Here is a 19,530-nt window from a genome sequence, read left to right as displayed (position 1 = left end):
AACACTGCAACAGCTCTTCAATTAAAGTACACTCAAGAAATAGCAGGGATAGGATGAATGAAATTAGTGAGATGTTGTCTTGTTGTCCTGTAAATTAACCCTACGTACAGTTAGATTTACCATTCATGATCACAATCCTAGCCCTACAGTGGGCTACTTAACAAGTCTATTTAGATCACTAGAGTACTTTCATTTCCATATTACTATTTCAACATTTAATATTAACAGACCACATTTGTAAAAATGATGTTTGCCTTAAAACTTTTTATAAGGAGAGAAAAAGACAGTGTGAATCAAACAATTTTATTGAATCTTCCAGTACAGACTTGCTATTCATGGAATAAAACTGCTTTCTGATAGTACAAGTAAGCAAGAACAGCACAAAAAAAGGGACAGAGACAAAAAGCCGCTTAGAAAAGTGCAGATATGAAGGAACAACATCATATATTTTCTTCCAAAAAATACAAAAATTGTTAACATTTTGACAGTGGATGGGAATTCACTATGAAGAAAAAAAAATGGAGAGCAAGCTAATTAAAATTAACCTACTTTTTACAAAAAATAAAAAAAAATAAAAAATCACTAGTGCCATTTAGAACTTAGTCAACAAAAAGGTAATTATTTCACCCTAAAAATGCTGAAAATGCATAGGCATCATATATATTTCTTTCTCTTGCTTTTTAAAAGGTGTTTTGTAAAAAAAAAATAAAAAAAAAATAATGGCATTTCAGAAAGAAAAGAAAAAACTGGCAAAGGAAGACGTTCTTCCTTACAGCACAGTGGTGGAGTGCACAATATATGGACAAAGTAAACGAAGCCTGCCTCCGCTCTCATAGACATCAAAGACTGACAATCCTGGGGATCAAACCACACTTGCAAAAAAACAGACTGCACAGCACTTTCTCTACTAATAAGTACATTTACACACCCGATTTTGAAATCAGTCGAACGCAACTGCAATAGAAGTAGCGCAACATACGCATGAGTTTGCTCATGCATCCCTACCCACTACTAACATGCTCGAACTCCCCATATGTTAACCCATTCAAAAGCTTTATGTTCAAATATATGTTTTCTTCATTCTACAACAGACATTTTTGTCCATTTTTGCTACATTATTTCATTAATACTTCTGCTAATACATTCTGACATTTTGCATTAATAACCTTGTTATCCTTCTTACAGCTTCACGCCATTCAGTTTATTTAAAGCATTATATATCTGCACGAGTTTTCATACTTTTTTGCCTTCCAGACGTGTTCACGCTACACTACACTGTACAACCCTGTACTAGTCTCTAAACTACGATGCAGACCTTTTTTTGCCAATGGAATACTGATTTGTAAACTGCAAAAAGGAGAAGAAATGCAAAAGAAAAAGAAGGAAAACTTGTCTTAAAAACCCACAAACAAGACCAAAGGAGGATACTTGTCACAAGTATGATGGCCTCATCATTTAACATGCTTGGTCACACAAGGTTGTCAAGTATCTTCCAGATTCTCATGGCTGAAAACTAAGGACCCTTCAGCCAAAATGTATGCCCCCAGACAAACTGCCTTCAAGTAGAATACAAAACCCACCCTCTACCCCTCCCTTACACCAATCAGCTTCTGCACAGGAACCCAGACATCTGCAGTTGCCTTATGGTCAGCTCTGTCTAGGACACAGAGGAAATGGGGTTGTGAGGAGAGCCCATCTGGGTTAGGACTTTATCCAGCCACTGCAGGGGACCGTGAAGATGAATCTCAATCCAGCATGGGGTGCTTGTAACATCCTGTCGATGATACTCTGCACCCCAACCCTGGAACACAAGTACAAATATGTCAGCTGTATTTCTCCTGAAACTAAATAAAGGGAAGATTAACTCAAAAACAGGAATTCTCATCGAATTCTTACATTTACTCACTCACACAGGGTTCCAAACTTGTATGCACTTCTTTCAGTTTTTTTCTTTTTCATAGAATAAAAGTCATATTTCTGAAGGATCATGTTACACTTAATAGTTTAGTAATGTCTTTGTAGGAATATATTATATCTTAAAATGTATTACAAATAAAACAGGTCTCTAAATTTGTAATATTCCGCAATATTACTCTTTTTACTGGATTTTGATCAAGTAAATGCTGCCTTGGTGAGCATATAAGACTTATTTAAAAAATAAAGTCTTAATTATTCAAAAATTTTGGCTGGTGTTTGACAGAAACCACTTCTTTAGTGTTTCACAGAAGAAGAAAAGTCATACAGGTTTGGAATCACAAAGAATTTAAAGGGGACAACGGTAGGGATGGGTATCGTTAAGGTTTTAACGGTATTACTACTCTTACCGATACTGCTTAACGGTCCGGTACTTTGACGGTATTCTTATCGGTACTTTGTGTTGTGTGTGTTTTTTTTGTTTTTTTTTACGAACAAGTTGAGAAATGAATTAACATTTCTTTATTTTTTTTATGTATAATTAATAAAACAATTATTTGTAGTGCAAGAAACAGCCATGTTTGAACAAATAGCTATTATACAAAAAACAAATGAATGTAAAACAAATGAAATAAAGTTTACCGATACCGTCAGATCTTACTGAAATTACCGTCTTTCACAATTTAGCCCCGTGGCCAGTTTAATACTGGGTTTCGGTACCCATCCCTAGACATCGGATGCCGATTTTTTTCACAAGTTGATGTGATTCTTTAGGGTCTTCATGAAATGTCTGCAGCTATTTCTGTTAAAATCCCTCAGTGATCGTGTAAAACTTTTTACCTGTTCATAGTGACCCGTTTCGGTGCATGTCTCTTGAAATGATAATGAGCTACTGCTCACCCCACCCCTCTATTCCATTTTTTTTTGTGTGTATTTGGTGGTGCGTTACTAATCCGCTGCGTCCTCATTGGTCTGATGTCAGGAGAAAATAAAGACTCGTGTTCACTTTTACAACCAACTAAAAAACACCTGCATTGCATACGAGACCTTGTCGCTACAGCTGCACAAATGTGGAGAAAATGGCTGAGGGTGGAAATATGCTAATATGGGACCGTCCATCATTGTTTGTGGGTTTAAAAAGGACTAAATGGTGGGGTGTTGTGTCCACACTGCTAATACACATTTACATGCAACCATGTAAAAGTGAATTTTGCATCCGATGTTCCCTTTACATTTTTGGATCAGCGATGAATTCTTCATTTATATAGTCTGGCTTACCTTTACAAAGCTCATCCGGATGGTGCACATCTTGGTGAGTTCATACACGGCTTCAAAACCGTGATTGACGGACTGTGCCAAGAGCTCGGCAAACTCTTGGTTGTTAAAGATTTTTAGGCTGCAGCGACTGGGGATCTTGCATACAGTGGTGGGGTGGAAACCATGGTGATAGTTGCAGTTGCGGCTCTGGACAAAGATACTGCTGTCGCTCAAACATTCAGCGTATACCTCCCCTCCCACATAGTACAAATGGACTCCTGCAAAATATATGGAAAGGTGATTGTGAGATTATATTATATCAATATTTTGCTTATTAACAGCATTTCTGAGACAGGCCATGTCATATTTTAATGCTATATAATAGTGCAATTCAACACACAATAGCCAGATACTGTAGGATAGTTGTTTAATGTGGAGCTCATTTCAGTGACAAGTCAAACCTTTTCCAATGTGGCGTCGAGTGTTCTCAATGGTCGAGTTGCGGTTGACATTCGACAGCAGACCAAGGCAGAAACGGTTCCGGTTGTTGGAGGGGTCTGTAAAGCCATCCACCAGTACACTGGTTGAGGAGGCCTGGAAAGCCTCTCCCACACAATTATTCAGCTCATAGTACACAATGGAGCACCAGTGTTTGGGTTCCGCATATGCCACAGGCTGAACATCTGCACAGATGGTCATGAACTCATTGAACACAAGCACACAAACCCTTACTCTATTTAAGCAAAGTAGTATGGTTCCCAAATTAAAATACAAGTAACCTTTAAGATCACTAAGCCTGCCTTTATTTGATCAAAAATTATATAAAACACCTTAATATTAATGTGCTGCTTAATATTATTGTGTGGGGGGGGGGGATCATTAAGTTCAAAAGAACAGCAGGTTACACTTTACAATAAGGCTTCATTAGTTTATGTTAGTTAAGGAATTAACTAACATGAAAAAACCACGAACAGTACATTAATTACAGTATTCATCTTTGATAATGTTAGTTAATGAAAATAGTCACTCGTTGTTAATTCACAGTGCATTGACTAATGTTAACTAACAATTTTTTATTTAAAAAATGCATTAGTAAATATTGAAATTAACATTAACATTAATAAATGCCTTAAAGTTATTGTTCATGCTTACTGTAGTTTATGTTAACTAAAGTAGTGAACTAATTAACCTTACTGTAAAGTGTTACTGAGCAGCATTTATTTGAAATAGTACTATTTTGTAGCATTATAAATCTTAACTATCACATTTGAACAACTATATATATATATATATATATATATATATATATATATATATATATATATATATATATATATATATATATATATACTTACTGACCCTAAACTTTTAAACAACAGTGTGTATTTTAGGACCTTTTAAGATAAGTTGGCTTTTACTATTTTTCACTGTATTGACAAAACCCCCAAAACATGTTATTTTGCTATTTTGGAATATGTTTATGCACCTTTAGTGCTGGATTGTGCCTTTGAATGTTATTAAGCAATATGATTAACAGATTTAGACTTGCATCTCATCTCTTACAGCAGAGGGCATATCGATTTTACTAGGGTATTTATATGAGGTCACTGTTGCTAGGCTATTAATGGTAACACTTTAGTAACAGGCTACTGTGATTGGTTATTACCCTGCACTATTCAAGGGCCAACAAAATACAACCAAATCAGCATAATACAAGTGGGATAGCTGTCCGTATCAAATTCTACCACAGTGCAAGCAAACTTGTGGGTCCCATAAAACACCAGTCATTAAAATGTCCCCTTTCTGATATCCAACTGTGCATCACAAAGAGAGAGTAAAGGGTTTATCTATGGAATATTTCTACCCAGCTTCCTATGGTCTGTGACACTGGGCCACAGGTGTGTTTTGTCTACTCTTTTCCCATTACCCGATCACAATAGAAGTGAGCAATCCACACGATGCAGCTTGAGTGTGCATCCCAAAATTCTGATGAAAATTCTGATACTAAAACTTCCACAAATATTTCAACAGCTCGCCTTCTCACTGCACACCCCCCTCACCTTCTGTGCATCACTACATACAAACTGTTTATTTAATGTCTTGCATAAGGAAGTAATTGGGATCATTGATTCTGAAGTGCAGGTGCTGTTTTCATGCCATAAACATAAATGTGTGTGTTAAACATTGTGTTAAGACTTTTTTTTTTTTTTTTTTGCATAATAAATAAAAAAGGGAAAGTCAAACCTATAATTCCTGTAGATTAACCAGATTTAAAGAACAAAAAGTCAGAATGTCTGCAAATATGTGTGTGTGTGTGAGAGATTCTGTCTGTGTTTGGACTTCCTGCACCTGCAGTGTGGGCTGGCAGCTGCTGATAGCTATAAGCAGCCCATGTCACGCTGTAAGGAATGGGTGATATCTTTGCTGGATTGGCTGAAGCTCAGCGTGATGTCTCATTTTGGTGTGGTTTTTATAATTCGAAAAGGACGTACCTGGTTGGTTGCTGAGCTCCAATGGCAGGTTTTGAGCTAGCAGGTTAGTGTCCATTGGCTGCGGACAGTCCTTTGTCATTGGCTCCTCTGGGGGCATATATGCAGGTGGAGGGGTTTCTTTTGAAGCAATGACCAAAAAAAAAAAAAATAACACAAGAAATGTAGATAAATAAAAAGATCAATATTATCCCACAGAATACATACAGCTCTCAATACATACAATATAAATATAACACAGCAAGTTTTGTTTTTTTAAATTAAAAAAAAAAAATAATAATTATATATATATATATATATATATATATATATATATATATATATATATATATATATATATATATATATATATATATATATATATATATATAAAATTGGTCGATGTGGTGGCGCTAAAGTTTTAGAAGACTGTATTAAGTGAATTAGGCCGTAATGTAAAATATTGGAAACTATATATATATATATATATATATATATATATATATATATATATATATATATATTGTTTCCAATATTTTCCAAAAGAGGAAAAAACAGGAGGGATTCATCTCAGCAGTGAGAAGTGATAAATTTGCAGTCACTTACTTAAGGACTGAGCGCAGTGTGAAAAAGAGAGGCGAATCAGATGAACAGTGATTTCACACCGAGCGCAAAACTATTGTTCGCCTTCTGCTAATTCACTTAATACAGTCTTCTAAAACTTTAGCGCCACCACGTCGACCATTTGTGTAACAGCAGTTGATTTGGCCACGTAATGTGATGCTCAAATCTTACTAGATGTTCCCGTGTTTTCAATTTGTGAAAATGAAAAGATTTATCGGATTGGTTACAAAAAAAAAAAACAAATACATTCATATTTTTGGAGTGCGAATGTTCGCGGCCTATGTGGAAGTATCCATAGGTATATGTGTTTTAATCCAATATGTCATTGTGTCCAATATTCGTTTTGCTTTTTTGTGCTCAGTGTGGACCAGTAGAAACGCCATGGCAGTAGTGCTGTTGACTAGTTTTGTCTTTTAAATTCCATGTTAATAATAAAGTTTTATAAATATATGAATTAAAAAAAAATCTAACTTTAAAATACTTCTGCTAATACAGTCTTTTACCATAAAAATGAATTTTACTCTTCTTAAAAGGCACAATTACAAGGTAATTCGATAAGCAAACAATACGTTTGCTCAAAAAATAATTAACGCATCTGATATTACTTGTAGTACCTTAAAGTATAATTTCAGTACCATATCATTAATGAATATAGTAATCACACAAGTAATTTGGTACAACTGTAACAAAGCACAAAATAATTAATATATATATATATATACTTGAAATGTACTTTCCTTCTAATCAAGCGCATGACATTACATCATGCTCCATGTTTTTGCCTTAAAACATGAACAACTGAAATCCCATTAATACTTAAACTACCATTTTCTTTGAAAGAAAGAATGATCTTTGAAGAATCATGTGACACTGAAGACTGCTGAAAATTCAGTTTCGCATCATAAGAATAAATTATATATATTTTCTTAAATATTAAGAAATACAATAAAAAGTTGTAATAGTAAAAAGTGTAAAACATATTTCACAATATTACTTTGTTGTATTTTTGATCAAATAAACACAGCTTTTGTGTGTGAAAAATAAAACACTTTGTAAAAAATCTTAGTAATTTTGATTGTTATGGTAAAGACACAAAAAATAATAATTCCATAAGGGCAGTTCACCTGGCATCTGAAAAGGGCTGTCTGTGTCTGAGCTGGACGGTGAATGGGGGAAGGTGGCTGTACTGCCTGTGCCACTGTTGGGCGAGTTGGGGTAGCTGTTGGTGGGAGAGTTGGGTGTGAAGGGAAGGGTGTTCCCTGGCTGCTGTTGAAAGGAGTCAGGGAAGGTGGCGTTCTGAGGCATATGGGGTTCTGTCTGATGGAGTGGGTTACGGAAACGTGGCAGCATAGAGAGTTTAGCATTGAACTCGCTGTTTCGTGGCACCAGCACAGGTGGCAGCACTGTTGGAAGAGAAGAGAAATATGGCAATCATAGGCAATCAGAATGGAGTAGCTGACACCAGAATCCAATAGACCTTGACATTTGATATGAATTCATGTATGGCTATTCACAACCTGTAAGCACCAGATCAGAGCATATCTGACTAAATACAGTACACCATAATCACTGATAATAAGAACATCCAACAAGACCTATTCTAAAAAAATAAAATAAATACAAAATCTAAGTAAGCAGCATATCTGCACTAGTATCCAATTTTTTCATATGGACACGAGTCATGACATAAAGGCACAAGAATGAACAGAATCCTGAAATTTCCAGCCAAAATAAACCTTATAGCTCTTAACATTAATCATTGTAGGCTTACCGTAGTGATTTGGAGGATTTTTAATGTACTGGCTAAATAACTAAATTCTAAAATTTCTTAAAAAAAAAAAATAAGAAAAATGATAAAATAAAATTAATAAAAATGCATAATGAGAAAAGTATAAGAAACAATAAAATGACTATTCTTCATAATTTATTCACCCTCATGTTGTTATAAACCTCTATGTTTTTATTTTTCTGTAGAACGGAACTGTTCGTGTCCATACAATGAAAATCCGTGGGGTCCAAAACAACCATCAGTGTATGGAAAGAAAACACTGAGATGTTTTTTCTAAAAAAATATCTTCTACGATTCACAGAACAAGAAAAAAAATGCGTAAAGATTTGGAATAACATGAGGGTGAGTAAAAGATAACAGAATATTAATGTTGTGGTATACTATCCCTTTAATGATTTGAATTACCTTTAGTGTTGTTTTCCTGTCCACTATTTTCAGTATTTTTGTAAAATATACAAATTACCCATCTCACCCAAGAGTCATATTCACAGTTCTCACACACGCCTGTACTCTACTACTAGAAATAGTAGAGCAATAAAATGTGGCAACTGGTCTTTCCGCCTCTGTTGCCCACATACTTTATATTCATATAGGCTAAAAATGTAAGACTAAGACGTTTGCACTGAGATTGGGAAAATGCATTTCAGTGATATAACACGGAGTATTCTTAAACAATGGGTGTGGACAGCATGCTGCCGTTCTGGAGAGGAGGGGAAAGACAGGTGTCCAGACATCCACAGGCCTACACTACACAAGCGTGTGCAAGGCGGGCAACCAGTCTTTCCTGCTATTGTCTGTGTGGGTGACAGGAGTTCCTGTAAATCTCTTCCTCTATACAGCCACATGTTTCATCCTGCACACACACATACACACAAATGTGTACACAGACCCTGAACAAAGCCCTCATTCTGCCCCCGCCTGGAATTTCCTGCTCCTGCTCTCATAATGTGCACACACACACACACACACACACATACTGTGGACAGCTGTTTCTGTGTTGTCAGCTGACCCTCATCTTTTGCTTAGCCAACAAGAAGGGGGCTGTGCGTTTGAAGTCCATTCTTTCACCATAAGCAGAGGTAAAGAAAATGTTCGCTTCCCATTAAGACACACACAAACACATAGAGCACAGAAGGTTTTTAGACTCCAGTTTTCTCTCAAGAATCAGTATCAGGATCAAACAAACTATAAAAGCACCTGGCAAAGGCCGGAGAGAGATATGGAAGGGGAAGGACAGAAAATGAAAGAAACCATCTGCAGGAACCATGGGAAAGGAAAACTCAGGAACATGTGAGGAAGAAGGTACATGTGAGCTATATAATCCATATGGGATTCACTGACAATGTGATTTTGCTCACTTGTTTGCTCTACTAGACGATAAAATTCCATTTATTATGAGAACGTGCTGTCATGGATGCTGAAAGGTTGTCGTTTTTGTCGTTCATCAGCTGGGTAGACAATAAATGCTCTAAAAACGATTCCAAAGTTATTGTTGCTCTGTTTTTTATAGATAGATAATTATTCAAACTTTATAGCTAGCCTATATTGTTATTAGGGCTGCACGATGTGTCGTTAAAGCATCGATATCGCGATGTACGAATCCACGATAGTCACATCGCAGGATGTGCGATGTAGGCTGTTGTAGTTGATCCGTTATTCATTAACTGTACGGGCCAGCTGCTCCCTGGCCCTTGACGAATGTGATTCGCGGATTAATTGCACAGCTTAACCATCATAGAGTGAAAGTTTATCATTGACAGGACTGAAAACCACATGCAAGTTTAACAGGGCAGAGAGAGACAGAGAGACCGCGCGCGAGATAGAGAGAGAGCGCGCGCGCAAGAGAGAGACAGAGAGAGAGCGAGCCGTCTTCAAACAACACGAGCGCTGTCTTGCTCTCTCTCCCTCGCGCATATTAATCAATTTACAAGATGGTGTCGATGTTTAAATCATTTAAAATGAGAATGTAAGTGTGCGGACCCCATTTTTGTTTGTAAGAAAAAATATCGCAATATATATCGCAGAAAAATAAAATATCGCAATGTCATTTTTCCCCAATATCGTGCAGCCCTAATTGTTATCGTCTTTGATGTGAATGGGCCTTAAGACTTGTGTCAGTAGTAAATGAGTGCTTTTAAAAGAAGATGAACAAATGTATTTAGGGTTTGGAACGACATGAAGGTGCGTAATCAATGACAGAATTAAAATTTTGGGGTGAACTATTCCTTTAATTATTGGATTGGTTCAGTGAGTCATAATTAAAAAAAAAATGACTTGCCACCCCATACTTTCACAAAGATGAAGCCTAATGAAAGTGTCAGTAAATGATCCTGAACAGATTCAAAAGATTCAAGTCACTAGGATGAATCAAATGAATCCCAACCACTAGTCCAAATAAATTAGCTTCTATTACGTAGTGCTCATGAACAACCGGCTCAAATATATTTAGTCACTCACCTGGACTGTCCACCCTCTTGTAGTGATAGGGATTGATGCACACATCTTTCTGCTTAGATCCAAAGGGAAACTCACAACACTCCAGGGCCTTGAGCTCATGGTGTGACTGCAGGTCAGGCCAACGCCATACGCGGCAGTAGATGACGTGAGGCAGCCCTTTCCGGTGTGACACCTGGAGCCTTCCGTCCAGCGAGCGGGGGATAGTGACACAGTTGCTTGGCTGACCGGGGCAGCTGAGTGCCCTCTCCAGCTCCTCCATAGCACCCTTCTTCTTCTTCAGCTTCTTGACCAGAGCATCCACAGCCTTCTCTGCCCACTTCTCTTCTTCATCGCCTTGCTTCCAGCCCAGCAGTCGTTTGACCGCCGGGCTGGTGAAGGAGAAGAGAGACGTGACGTTCATAGTGGCGCCACGTGCGCCCCAGCCAACGCCGTCACAGTTAGTCCGCAGGATTCAGCCACACAGACACAAGGAATCTCTGCTCTACCTCCTCCAAGAGAATCAAAAACTCAACCGCAGCGACACATCAACAGAGGTAATTGCTGAAAGGTGTGTAGTTCCAGATCTAGGTCAGATTGTCAAGTGCACCTGTAAAGAGATTAACAATTCAATCAGACATTCAAGAGACTCCAGCACTGACACTGAAGACTGGATTACTGCAATGATTTGCAGTCTGCACAAGTCAGATCCAGACAGATATACACAGAAAATCGTATAGTGTATGATGTGCACATGTGTACAAAATTGTTTTCGCTTCAGACTAGTGTTGTCACAGTAGCAAAAAAGTTAACTTCCTACGTTCTCTGTACCAATTAAGGTACCACAACTATTCTAAGTATTTATTTTTTATATTTTATTTTATACAAATTTAATATAAATATTCAATTGATATTTTATTTACCTTTTTGAAAATATACATTAAACCATTTGTACTGTATGTAGCCTTCAAGTATTGCATTCTCTTTTGCATTTAAAAACTATACAGAGCCATTGTTAACTGAGAAGCTGCGCAAATCCACATTCATTTTCAGCGTTTATTTGCGCATTTTCTCAGTTAACAATGGCTCTGTGTAGTGACAGCGGCTCTATGTGAAACCAAGCACCTGATGGAATTTACCACTGATTAGAGAACCGGCTTTACTGACAAGATGAGCATTAACGATCGGCCGATCTCGATCGGTGCACCCCTATAAATTACTACATTTCTCTGTCAATTCATGTTCACTTTTACCACAGATAATGCAATGTCACTTTAATTCAGCGCATGCAAACTCGGTGCGTAAATGAACGCTGCTCCTGGAACGCACTGATGGACCACAACCGTGTGCAGTGTGAACACTTTAATCTGTTAACATGGGTGCGTAAAAAATGCAACACATACGCACTGCAGACAGAGCATGTGTGAAACAGGCGTTACAGGTAACAGAACAAGTGGCAGGTCTATTGCACTTACAACTGCAAGACTTAATGCACATATCTATTTCGACACATCAGATTTTTTTTTTTTTTTTCGTTTGGGTGATTATCACTAGGCCAGACACTGCAATTTCAGATTCAGTCATCCTATCAAAACTGTAAAAATATGAATGTGTTATATAGAGAAAACAGTGCTACTATTATAATCAATGAAGTCTGCTCACTGACTGAGTGAAAACTCCAGTTGTAATAAAAAAAAAGAATCTGTCCATTCTGCACAATTTACATCTTGTTTATACTTTTGTTGGTTATAGTGAAACAATTTGCGAGTGGAGCTCACGCTGAAGAAACTGTGGTGTACTGAGCATGTTCTGACTTAAAAGCTTCTGATTGGCCACTGCATCCACACACTCAACAAACATGTCTCTGATTGGCTACAAAAAAAGACGCTGCAAGAACACATTGTAAATAGAAACCTTTGACACTCATCACAGAGTGCTCAAATACGGGAGCATTTGAAAACAGCTGCCTATCCGCAGATACTGCATCGACCTGGTACTCTCTGGTACTACCAGGACTGCAGAAAGGCTGGTACCGTTATGGTTTTACTGACTGAAGTACTGGTACTTTTAACAACACTACTTCAGACTATGGCTGTGTCCAAGAGCTGTAAAATTCCGTCTTCACAACGGCAGTAGGAAAGCAACAAGGCACATCCAAGCCCAATGGCTGTGTCATATCCTGTCTAATAAGACACCTTCATCCAATTCATTTTTGATCACACTACAAATGCAGCCTATGATACCCAATTTCCTTGCATTTGATAATTGAATTAAAAAATAAAATGGTGTCTGAAAGTTGAGGTTGGTAGTAATTTTGTGTGTAAATGTACACAACATTTGATTTTATCTCTAGCAATAAATTAGTATTAAATATTCACACAGTTACCACTGAAGTTCTTTATATTTTGTTGTAGATGATTTTACTTTTACGCTGCATTAGAAGCCTTTCTGAAATCAGTTTAGTGCGGTGTCCACATGCACAAATGCTTTAATGCCAACGATCCAGAAAAAATGACGCAATAGATCTTCTACCCTGAGATCACTGTGATGATGACATCATTCTGTTACGGGTTCTCCGAATGGCGGCCTTCAGAGTCACAGCGCAAAGCTTTCATTTCCATCTTCTCTACGGTAAGTTCTCAAAATGGCTTTCAGCATATGGGAAGTGGGATGTGTTCATACGGCACGCTAAATGATACTGGCATGACACACTGCTGAGTGATGCTTTATAGCACTGAACAATTTCCTGACTCATATCAGTTTCCTCATATGTAAAGATGCTGCTGCTTATAACAGTATGCCATTCAGGAGACCGCTGGGCTTTGAAACATAGGTTCTAGTCAACCATAAATTTTCTTGGGGTGGGATGCTTTCACATCAAGTATGATAACTGAACAACTTCTAAGCTGCTAAACATTCTTGCTAAGTTTCTTTTTTCCATCTCCATCCACACATATGAAAAGTCTAAGGCTTGGTTTGCCAAGGACTTTCCAGTCTTTTTTTTCTCTTTTTTTTTTTCTACTGATTCTGTTCTGGCCCATCAACACTAGATACTGTAAGTAAGGTGACATCAGATAGCAGCTATTTGAACTATGCTGAGTGCTAAGAATAATGTTGTCCTCGGTGAGTGTGACTGCCCTCTGCTACTGTTTCACTGTAGGAAGCTTGTCTGATGTAGGTTACAATCAGGGCAAAGTATAACAACACAAATGCCTCTATATCTGACAATACTTTTATTATTATTATTTACAGAATACCTGCAAAATCTGAACAAAATCACAAGAAATCTTTGGCTTATAAACTAGCATAAACTCTGCACATCACAGTAGATGTATTCAATGAAAACAGTCACTATTTATTAACTAGGCTGGAGAGATTAATAACTGTTATCGTGGACCACAGCAAAAGAGAGGATAATAAGTTGTTGCTATATTTAGCATCATCTTGCAGCCAAATACTCAAGCCCAGGACCTTATACTGTTGTCAGGGAGGAGATAAGCAAATGGCATAAAGCCCATCACTATAACCCAACAAGATAAAATATATATATATATATATATATATATATATATATATAGATGGTCTTTGTTCCCTTTGATTAACACAAGGGATCTCATTTTTGTAGTCTTTCATAATAGAACATTTCTGTGGATAGGAAGCACGAATTCACAAGTTTTTTTTTCTTAAGACAAGTGAATGAAGATAACAGATGGGTTAAAGATAAATATGTGGGGAATGTTCCCACAGAATGTTCTGTTCTTGTTGAATAAGTACCAGGTGAACTTGCAAAGACTTCATGCCATAGAAGATCTGTGAGTGAATCAATGTGTATGGATTTTTCTATTGCTTAATGCTTTTTCACATTAACAGTGATACACTGATACAGATCCTTCAATTAATTCCATTAAATTCTCAGCTAGCTCATGTAATGATAATAGGCCTAATATACAAAAATGAATGCCTTGACAAGGAAAATAAAAATTGTATAAAAAATAAAAAAATAGCAAATCTGAAAATCTGATATCAAAGTGACTAAAAGTGACTGATATCGCCAAAGTGGCTTGGCGGATTTATCCAATTTGATCAGTTAATTTAAATTTAATGTTTTGCCACTATTAATTTTTTTATAAAAATAGAGGAATCACAATATTGCCAAACATTAGTATCAGACACTTTGACGAAATGCCAGTGTTAACAGTAAAGAGAAAATAATTATCCTCCTTCACGTCAGCGCACGTGAATAACTGCTCATTTGTGACGTGCTCGTTGAAGGACCATAAGTAAAATATATCACTAAAGTGCCATTCACATAGAATGCACTTTTGTGCTGACAAAGATGCGATGTGTACAGTGGAATAGGAAAAAAATGCAGGAAGATGAGAGTTGAACATCTTGACCATGTTTTTAGAAAGCCGTTGAATGTATAAGATGCTGGAAGAGACATAAGCGCAACAGTCAAACACGTCCAATCAGTGCAATTGAGGCAAACCTGCAAAGAATGGCTCAACCTACTGTATGTATGATATTTAATATTTTGCATCATGGTGACATCAGGATGAAAGCTGCTGCGCATTGCTTTTACAGAACATTTATAGTTAATAATAATCTACTGGTGATATACCTTCAGTCATTTTGAATTTGAATTACCTTGACTTTTGAGGGGTTTTTTTAAAGCATGTTCCTTCTTTTATTTCTGAACATATAATGTATAAGACAAGTTTGTACAATATGCAATTGTAGTCCATGCATCTTTTTTGCAAAGATATTAAAAACAATATATTTGTTTAACATTTACATCATGCTGACAAGTTCATGTGTGGTGCACATGGAATATATATATATATATATATATATATATATATATATATATATATATATACTAATAAAGAAAAAAGTTACTTGAATCATGTTGTAGTTGACTTGTTAAAAAACGAAAAAATCGACTAAGGGGCTGAGAAACTCTTCAACACCTTTGTGTTACTGTTATAAGGATCTCCCTGACACATCAAGAGCCTCTTTATCTTTAAGTATCACAGGGAGCCAGGGGCTTCTCGTTGTCAAAGGCTGTAGGCCACTTCAAACTCAAATACACATGCAGCTGTTCCCTTAGGGAAGCTGTCATACATGTTGAAAGCACACTTTCCGAACCCAAACACTACACAGATCGGGTATTCCCACAACAGGTACTGTCTGAACATCCGTAGATGCTGTTCTCACACCAGGACCTTGGGTTTGCTAAGATCTTTTGGTCTGTGTGGTTAGAACCAGCTGACTTGTTTAATTCATTTCCATGTTATTTGGGGAAGAACCCCACAGTCCAAACATTTAGGCAAAGGTATTCAAAGGCTGTTGGAGTTGAACTGAAATACATTATAGAGGATTCATTAAATCTGAACACTAGTCTGACCACACAATTACATAAAAGGTCAATATACCATTGTATTGACTCAGACAATGTTAGTTTGGGCTGTCTGGAGCCCAGTCAAAACAACCAATACTTAAAAGCAAGTTCACTGTTAGGGCCAATTGCCAAGTGCATGGACATGGGATGCCAAAGTTTGGATGGAGATAACATGCGCATAAGATGAGCATAAGGGGGTCTAGCTTAAAGGGGTCTGGTCGGTGAACTGTGATTGAGTACTTGCTGCTGGAAGAATTACACAAATGGAAAAAAACTGCAGTTTCGGTTCCACATTTGCAATGCAGGGCAGCCATTAAAATGCAATCATTGCGTGTTCGGCTGAGTGCATGTAAATATTAGCATTAGCTTGAGGGTTGGTGCAGCGGGCAGAGCTAATGTGGCTCCCATCACACAACTTTGACAGCCTTGACCCCCCGCATCATCTCCATGTATCATTTTGCGCTGGTTCAGTGCCGTTAATCAATTTAGGAGGCAGTAATGATGCTTTCTCAGCCCTCTCAAGGGACTCTGCATTATAAAGAACTTACATTATTTATCAAGGGCTGGATCTGGGGCCCTCCATTAAGTGCCAGCTCTATTGCAATGTTCTCTAATAAAAAAAAAAAGAAAGAAAGATAGATAGAAAAAAACAAGGGTTTGGGGGGTTGGACAAATGGAGAAGGAGGGATACAGAGAAAGGGAGAGTGAGAAAGACAGACACTCTGAACAAGAGCAAGTGTGCTTCAAACTCCCTGTGATGCCTCTTTTAAATCAAAAGGCCAAGGGTTCATGCAACGACAGCTAATACTCTGTAAACTGATGGCTAATTGTTTGTTCTCAGTATATTGTGAGTCACTGTGGAACTACGCTGATACTATGAGTCAAGAAACCACAACAGATTAAAAAAGAAGGCTGACCTTTTAAACTTACGGAAAACGGGCATTTCACATGAAATACATCCCAATGAGGTTTGTGCACATACAGACCTGATCATGTGATGCATACATTCACTTTACACTTTACAAACAGAAAGCATGGACACTATTGGTCTGTGATCAAAAGGCCTACAACGACATATAGTTTCATTATTTTGTTTGTTTATTGTATACATAACTCATAACTCTAATAATAATAATAACAGCAGCAATAATAATAATAATAATAATAATAATAATAATAATAATAATAATAATAATAATAATAATGGAAACAACTTTTTAGGTCTGTGAACAATATATCAGATATCATATAGTGAAACACAATTGGGATAATATTCAACTATAGTGGACGGGCAGGATGATTATGATTATCTATGATTATTATGGTTATTATTATTGTTGTTGTTGTTGTTATTAATATTACTTAACAACTTCAATAATGGATATAATTTTCTATAATGTATTTTTTTATTAAAATAATGAATAAAAAATAAATACATAAGATTTTAAAATGTCCTAAAATTTCAAGAAGCAGAAGACGTGTGACACTATGCACACACAAAAAAAAGTAATCTGAAAATGTAATGAATATTCATAAAACTGTATGTATTTTATTTCGAAATATGTAGGTCACTGTACAAAACTCATTCAATTAAGATTTGATTTACAAAATTGGACACCACAGGTGGTCTGCCAATTACTGTATACCAAACTCTTTCAAAATCACAAAGTTAACAATGTTCAGTGAAAACCAATGTTAAGAAACTAGAGTTAATTCATTTCATTTTCATATTTTAATGTATTAAAAAGGTGCACGTATAATGTCTCTATACATTCAGTAATGATTATTTGAATGGCTTTCCAATATACGACGACACAGTTATAGGCCAGCCTTAAAATTCAACACTCACTGTACATTAATAGAATGTCAAGAGAGTCCCTACTCATCTCTGTCCACTGAGGAACCTAGACAACTCACCCAAACAAAACAGTAAGTTAAATGCTGATATAAAAGACAATCACAATCACACACACACACACACATTTTTGTTTTTCTGAAAAGTGAGAACATCCCATAGGTGTAATGGTTTTTATACTGTACAAACTGTATATTCTATGGCACTACACCAACCCTACACCTAACCCTCACAGCAAACTTTGTGCATTTTTACTTTCTCAAGAAAACTAATCCTGTATGATTTATAAGTGTTTTGAAAAAGGGGGACATGGGTTATGTCCTCATAAGTCACCCTCTCCTTGTAATACCTGTGTCATACCCATGTCATTATACAGAGTGTCCTGATATGTCACAAAAACATGCACACTCCTTTTCTCTGTCTGCCACAACACACACACAATGTGTGGGAATAAAAAAAATCCAGGCAAATCATGGACAAGGACAAATTCTTGTCCTTTGAGTAATCTGATCTGTCATCTTCATTGATGTCAGGAAACTGTCTCAGGTCTCACAGGCTCTGCATGCATCATGTACAGGAGCAAATATTCCAGTAGACGTGTATGATTTATTGCCATTTTTGAACAACCAAAAAAATAAATCCCCTCCAGCTGCACAATAAACTGAAGTGGGTGGCAAAGCACGACATGAAGAATAATGGAATGAAAAATATATAAAGGAATTTGACTAAACATACTTTAACCCATTTGTGTGTATTCACTAATCAAGGTCAATAACGTTACTTGAATTAAAAAGTAGCCTGTAGAGTATAAACAAATAAAACGTATTAAAAAATGAAATATTATTTATATTATTGAAACTGACTGCAGACATTAACAACAGCTCAAACATCATGTGACAGTCAAACAAAATGTAACAACAAACAGCAACAACAAGGTGATGTGCAGACACAGCACATGAACCAGAGCAAATACTGAGTGAATTACTCTGGAGTTGTTATGAAGAACAACCAAGCTGGATGCTTCATCCCTGTTTTTAATGAGCGATAAACGCTCGGTAAGAACTTATAAATTGCGCGTTCCTTCTATCCTTCTCATTTACAAATTAGCCGTTTGTAATTTCACAGTTTGTTGACCCGTTTAAATAGAAAAGTAGAGTTTACTGTACCTTGTGCGCCACCTCGACGCGATCCTTCTCAGCGTTCATACAGACTCGCTGTGCTCTCGCCTGGCGTCAGTATGTCGCGGACCGCTGCACCCTCCGCGATATACGCGTATCACGCCGCGGGATATATTGAGGGGCGGAGCGCAAGTCCTAACAAGTCCTACTTTTTTACACATTCAACGTTTTCAAAGTACTGTGGAATGAATTATGTAACATTGTAACAATGTAGCCTACTCTTTCTAGGGCCAGAGGAGGCCAGTCTGTGTCCCATCATGGAATTGTCCTGGGTAAGACCATGGGAAAAACCATGAGGTGCAGTGAGCGTTCTACCCATTTTATTGAAGGTATCATTGCTGATTGACTGACACGCCACAAGTGCCTTAGTTGCTTATATACAAATAAAATAGTTAAATGTACAATTTTTTTATTTTTCTTGAAAGTGATTTAGATTATTTTCTTGAAAAAGGAAACAAGCAAAGTTACTTTAAATTATTTTTATTTTATGTTTTTTTTTACTATAAAATATAAATAAATTAATTTAAATTTTTACCTGTCATAATAAATAATAAATACATTTTTATTTACTATAAAATATAAATAAATAAAAACATATATCCTTACACAGA

The 19,530-nt window shown here is 36.7% G+C and overlaps 1 protein-coding gene across 2 annotated transcripts; it reads right to left on the bottom strand.

Moving 5' to 3' along the window:
• Positions 1 to 287: 287 nt before the first annotated feature.
• Positions 288 to 19,021, bottom strand: LOC113114231 (mothers against decapentaplegic homolog 1-like). 2 transcript variants are annotated; one of them, XM_026281075.1, is made up of 7 exons: positions 18,908 to 19,021; positions 10,510 to 11,095; positions 7,388 to 7,666; positions 5,664 to 5,780; positions 3,633 to 3,854; positions 3,193 to 3,449; positions 1,658 to 1,801 (listed from the first exon to the last, which is right to left on the bottom strand). In XM_026281075.1, the coding sequence occupies exons 2-7, from the start codon at positions 10,907 to 10,909 to the stop codon at positions 1,658 to 1,660; spliced, it is 1,419 nt and encodes a 472-aa protein (XP_026136860.1). In that variant the 5' UTR covers positions 10,910 to 11,095; positions 18,908 to 19,021. The 2 variants fall into 2 exon arrangements, with proteins under 2 accessions (XP_026136859.1, XP_026136860.1); XM_026281074.1 differs by lacking the exon at positions 18,908 to 19,021 and having other exon boundaries at positions 288 to 1,801; positions 10,510 to 10,909.
• Between the last annotated feature and the right edge of the window lie 509 nt (positions 19,022 to 19,530).

This window comes from Carassius auratus, chromosome 14 (genome assembly GCF_003368295.1).
Source record: "Carassius auratus strain Wakin chromosome 14, ASM336829v1, whole genome shotgun sequence".
NCBI lineage: Eukaryota > Metazoa > Chordata > Actinopteri > Cypriniformes > Cyprinidae > Carassius > Carassius auratus.
Note: the sequence above shows the minus strand (reverse complement) of the source record. Positions and strands in the feature narration are given on the sequence as shown.

Bases quoted from the DNA above. Each gene is read 5' to 3' on its own strand.
- LOC113114231 (XM_026281075.1), bottom strand. From the start codon at position 10,909: ATGAACGTCACGTCTCTCTTCTCCTTCACCAGCCCGGCGGTCAAACGA. The intron at 7,667-10,509 runs GTGAGTGACTAA...CTCTTCCAACAG, and splicing joins CAAGAGGGTGGACAGTCCAG to TGCTGCCACCTGTGCTGGTG. The intron at 1,802-3,192 runs GTAAGCCAGACT...CTTGTGTTCCAG, and splicing joins TCCGGATGAGCTTTGTAAAG to GGTTGGGGTGCAGAGTATCA.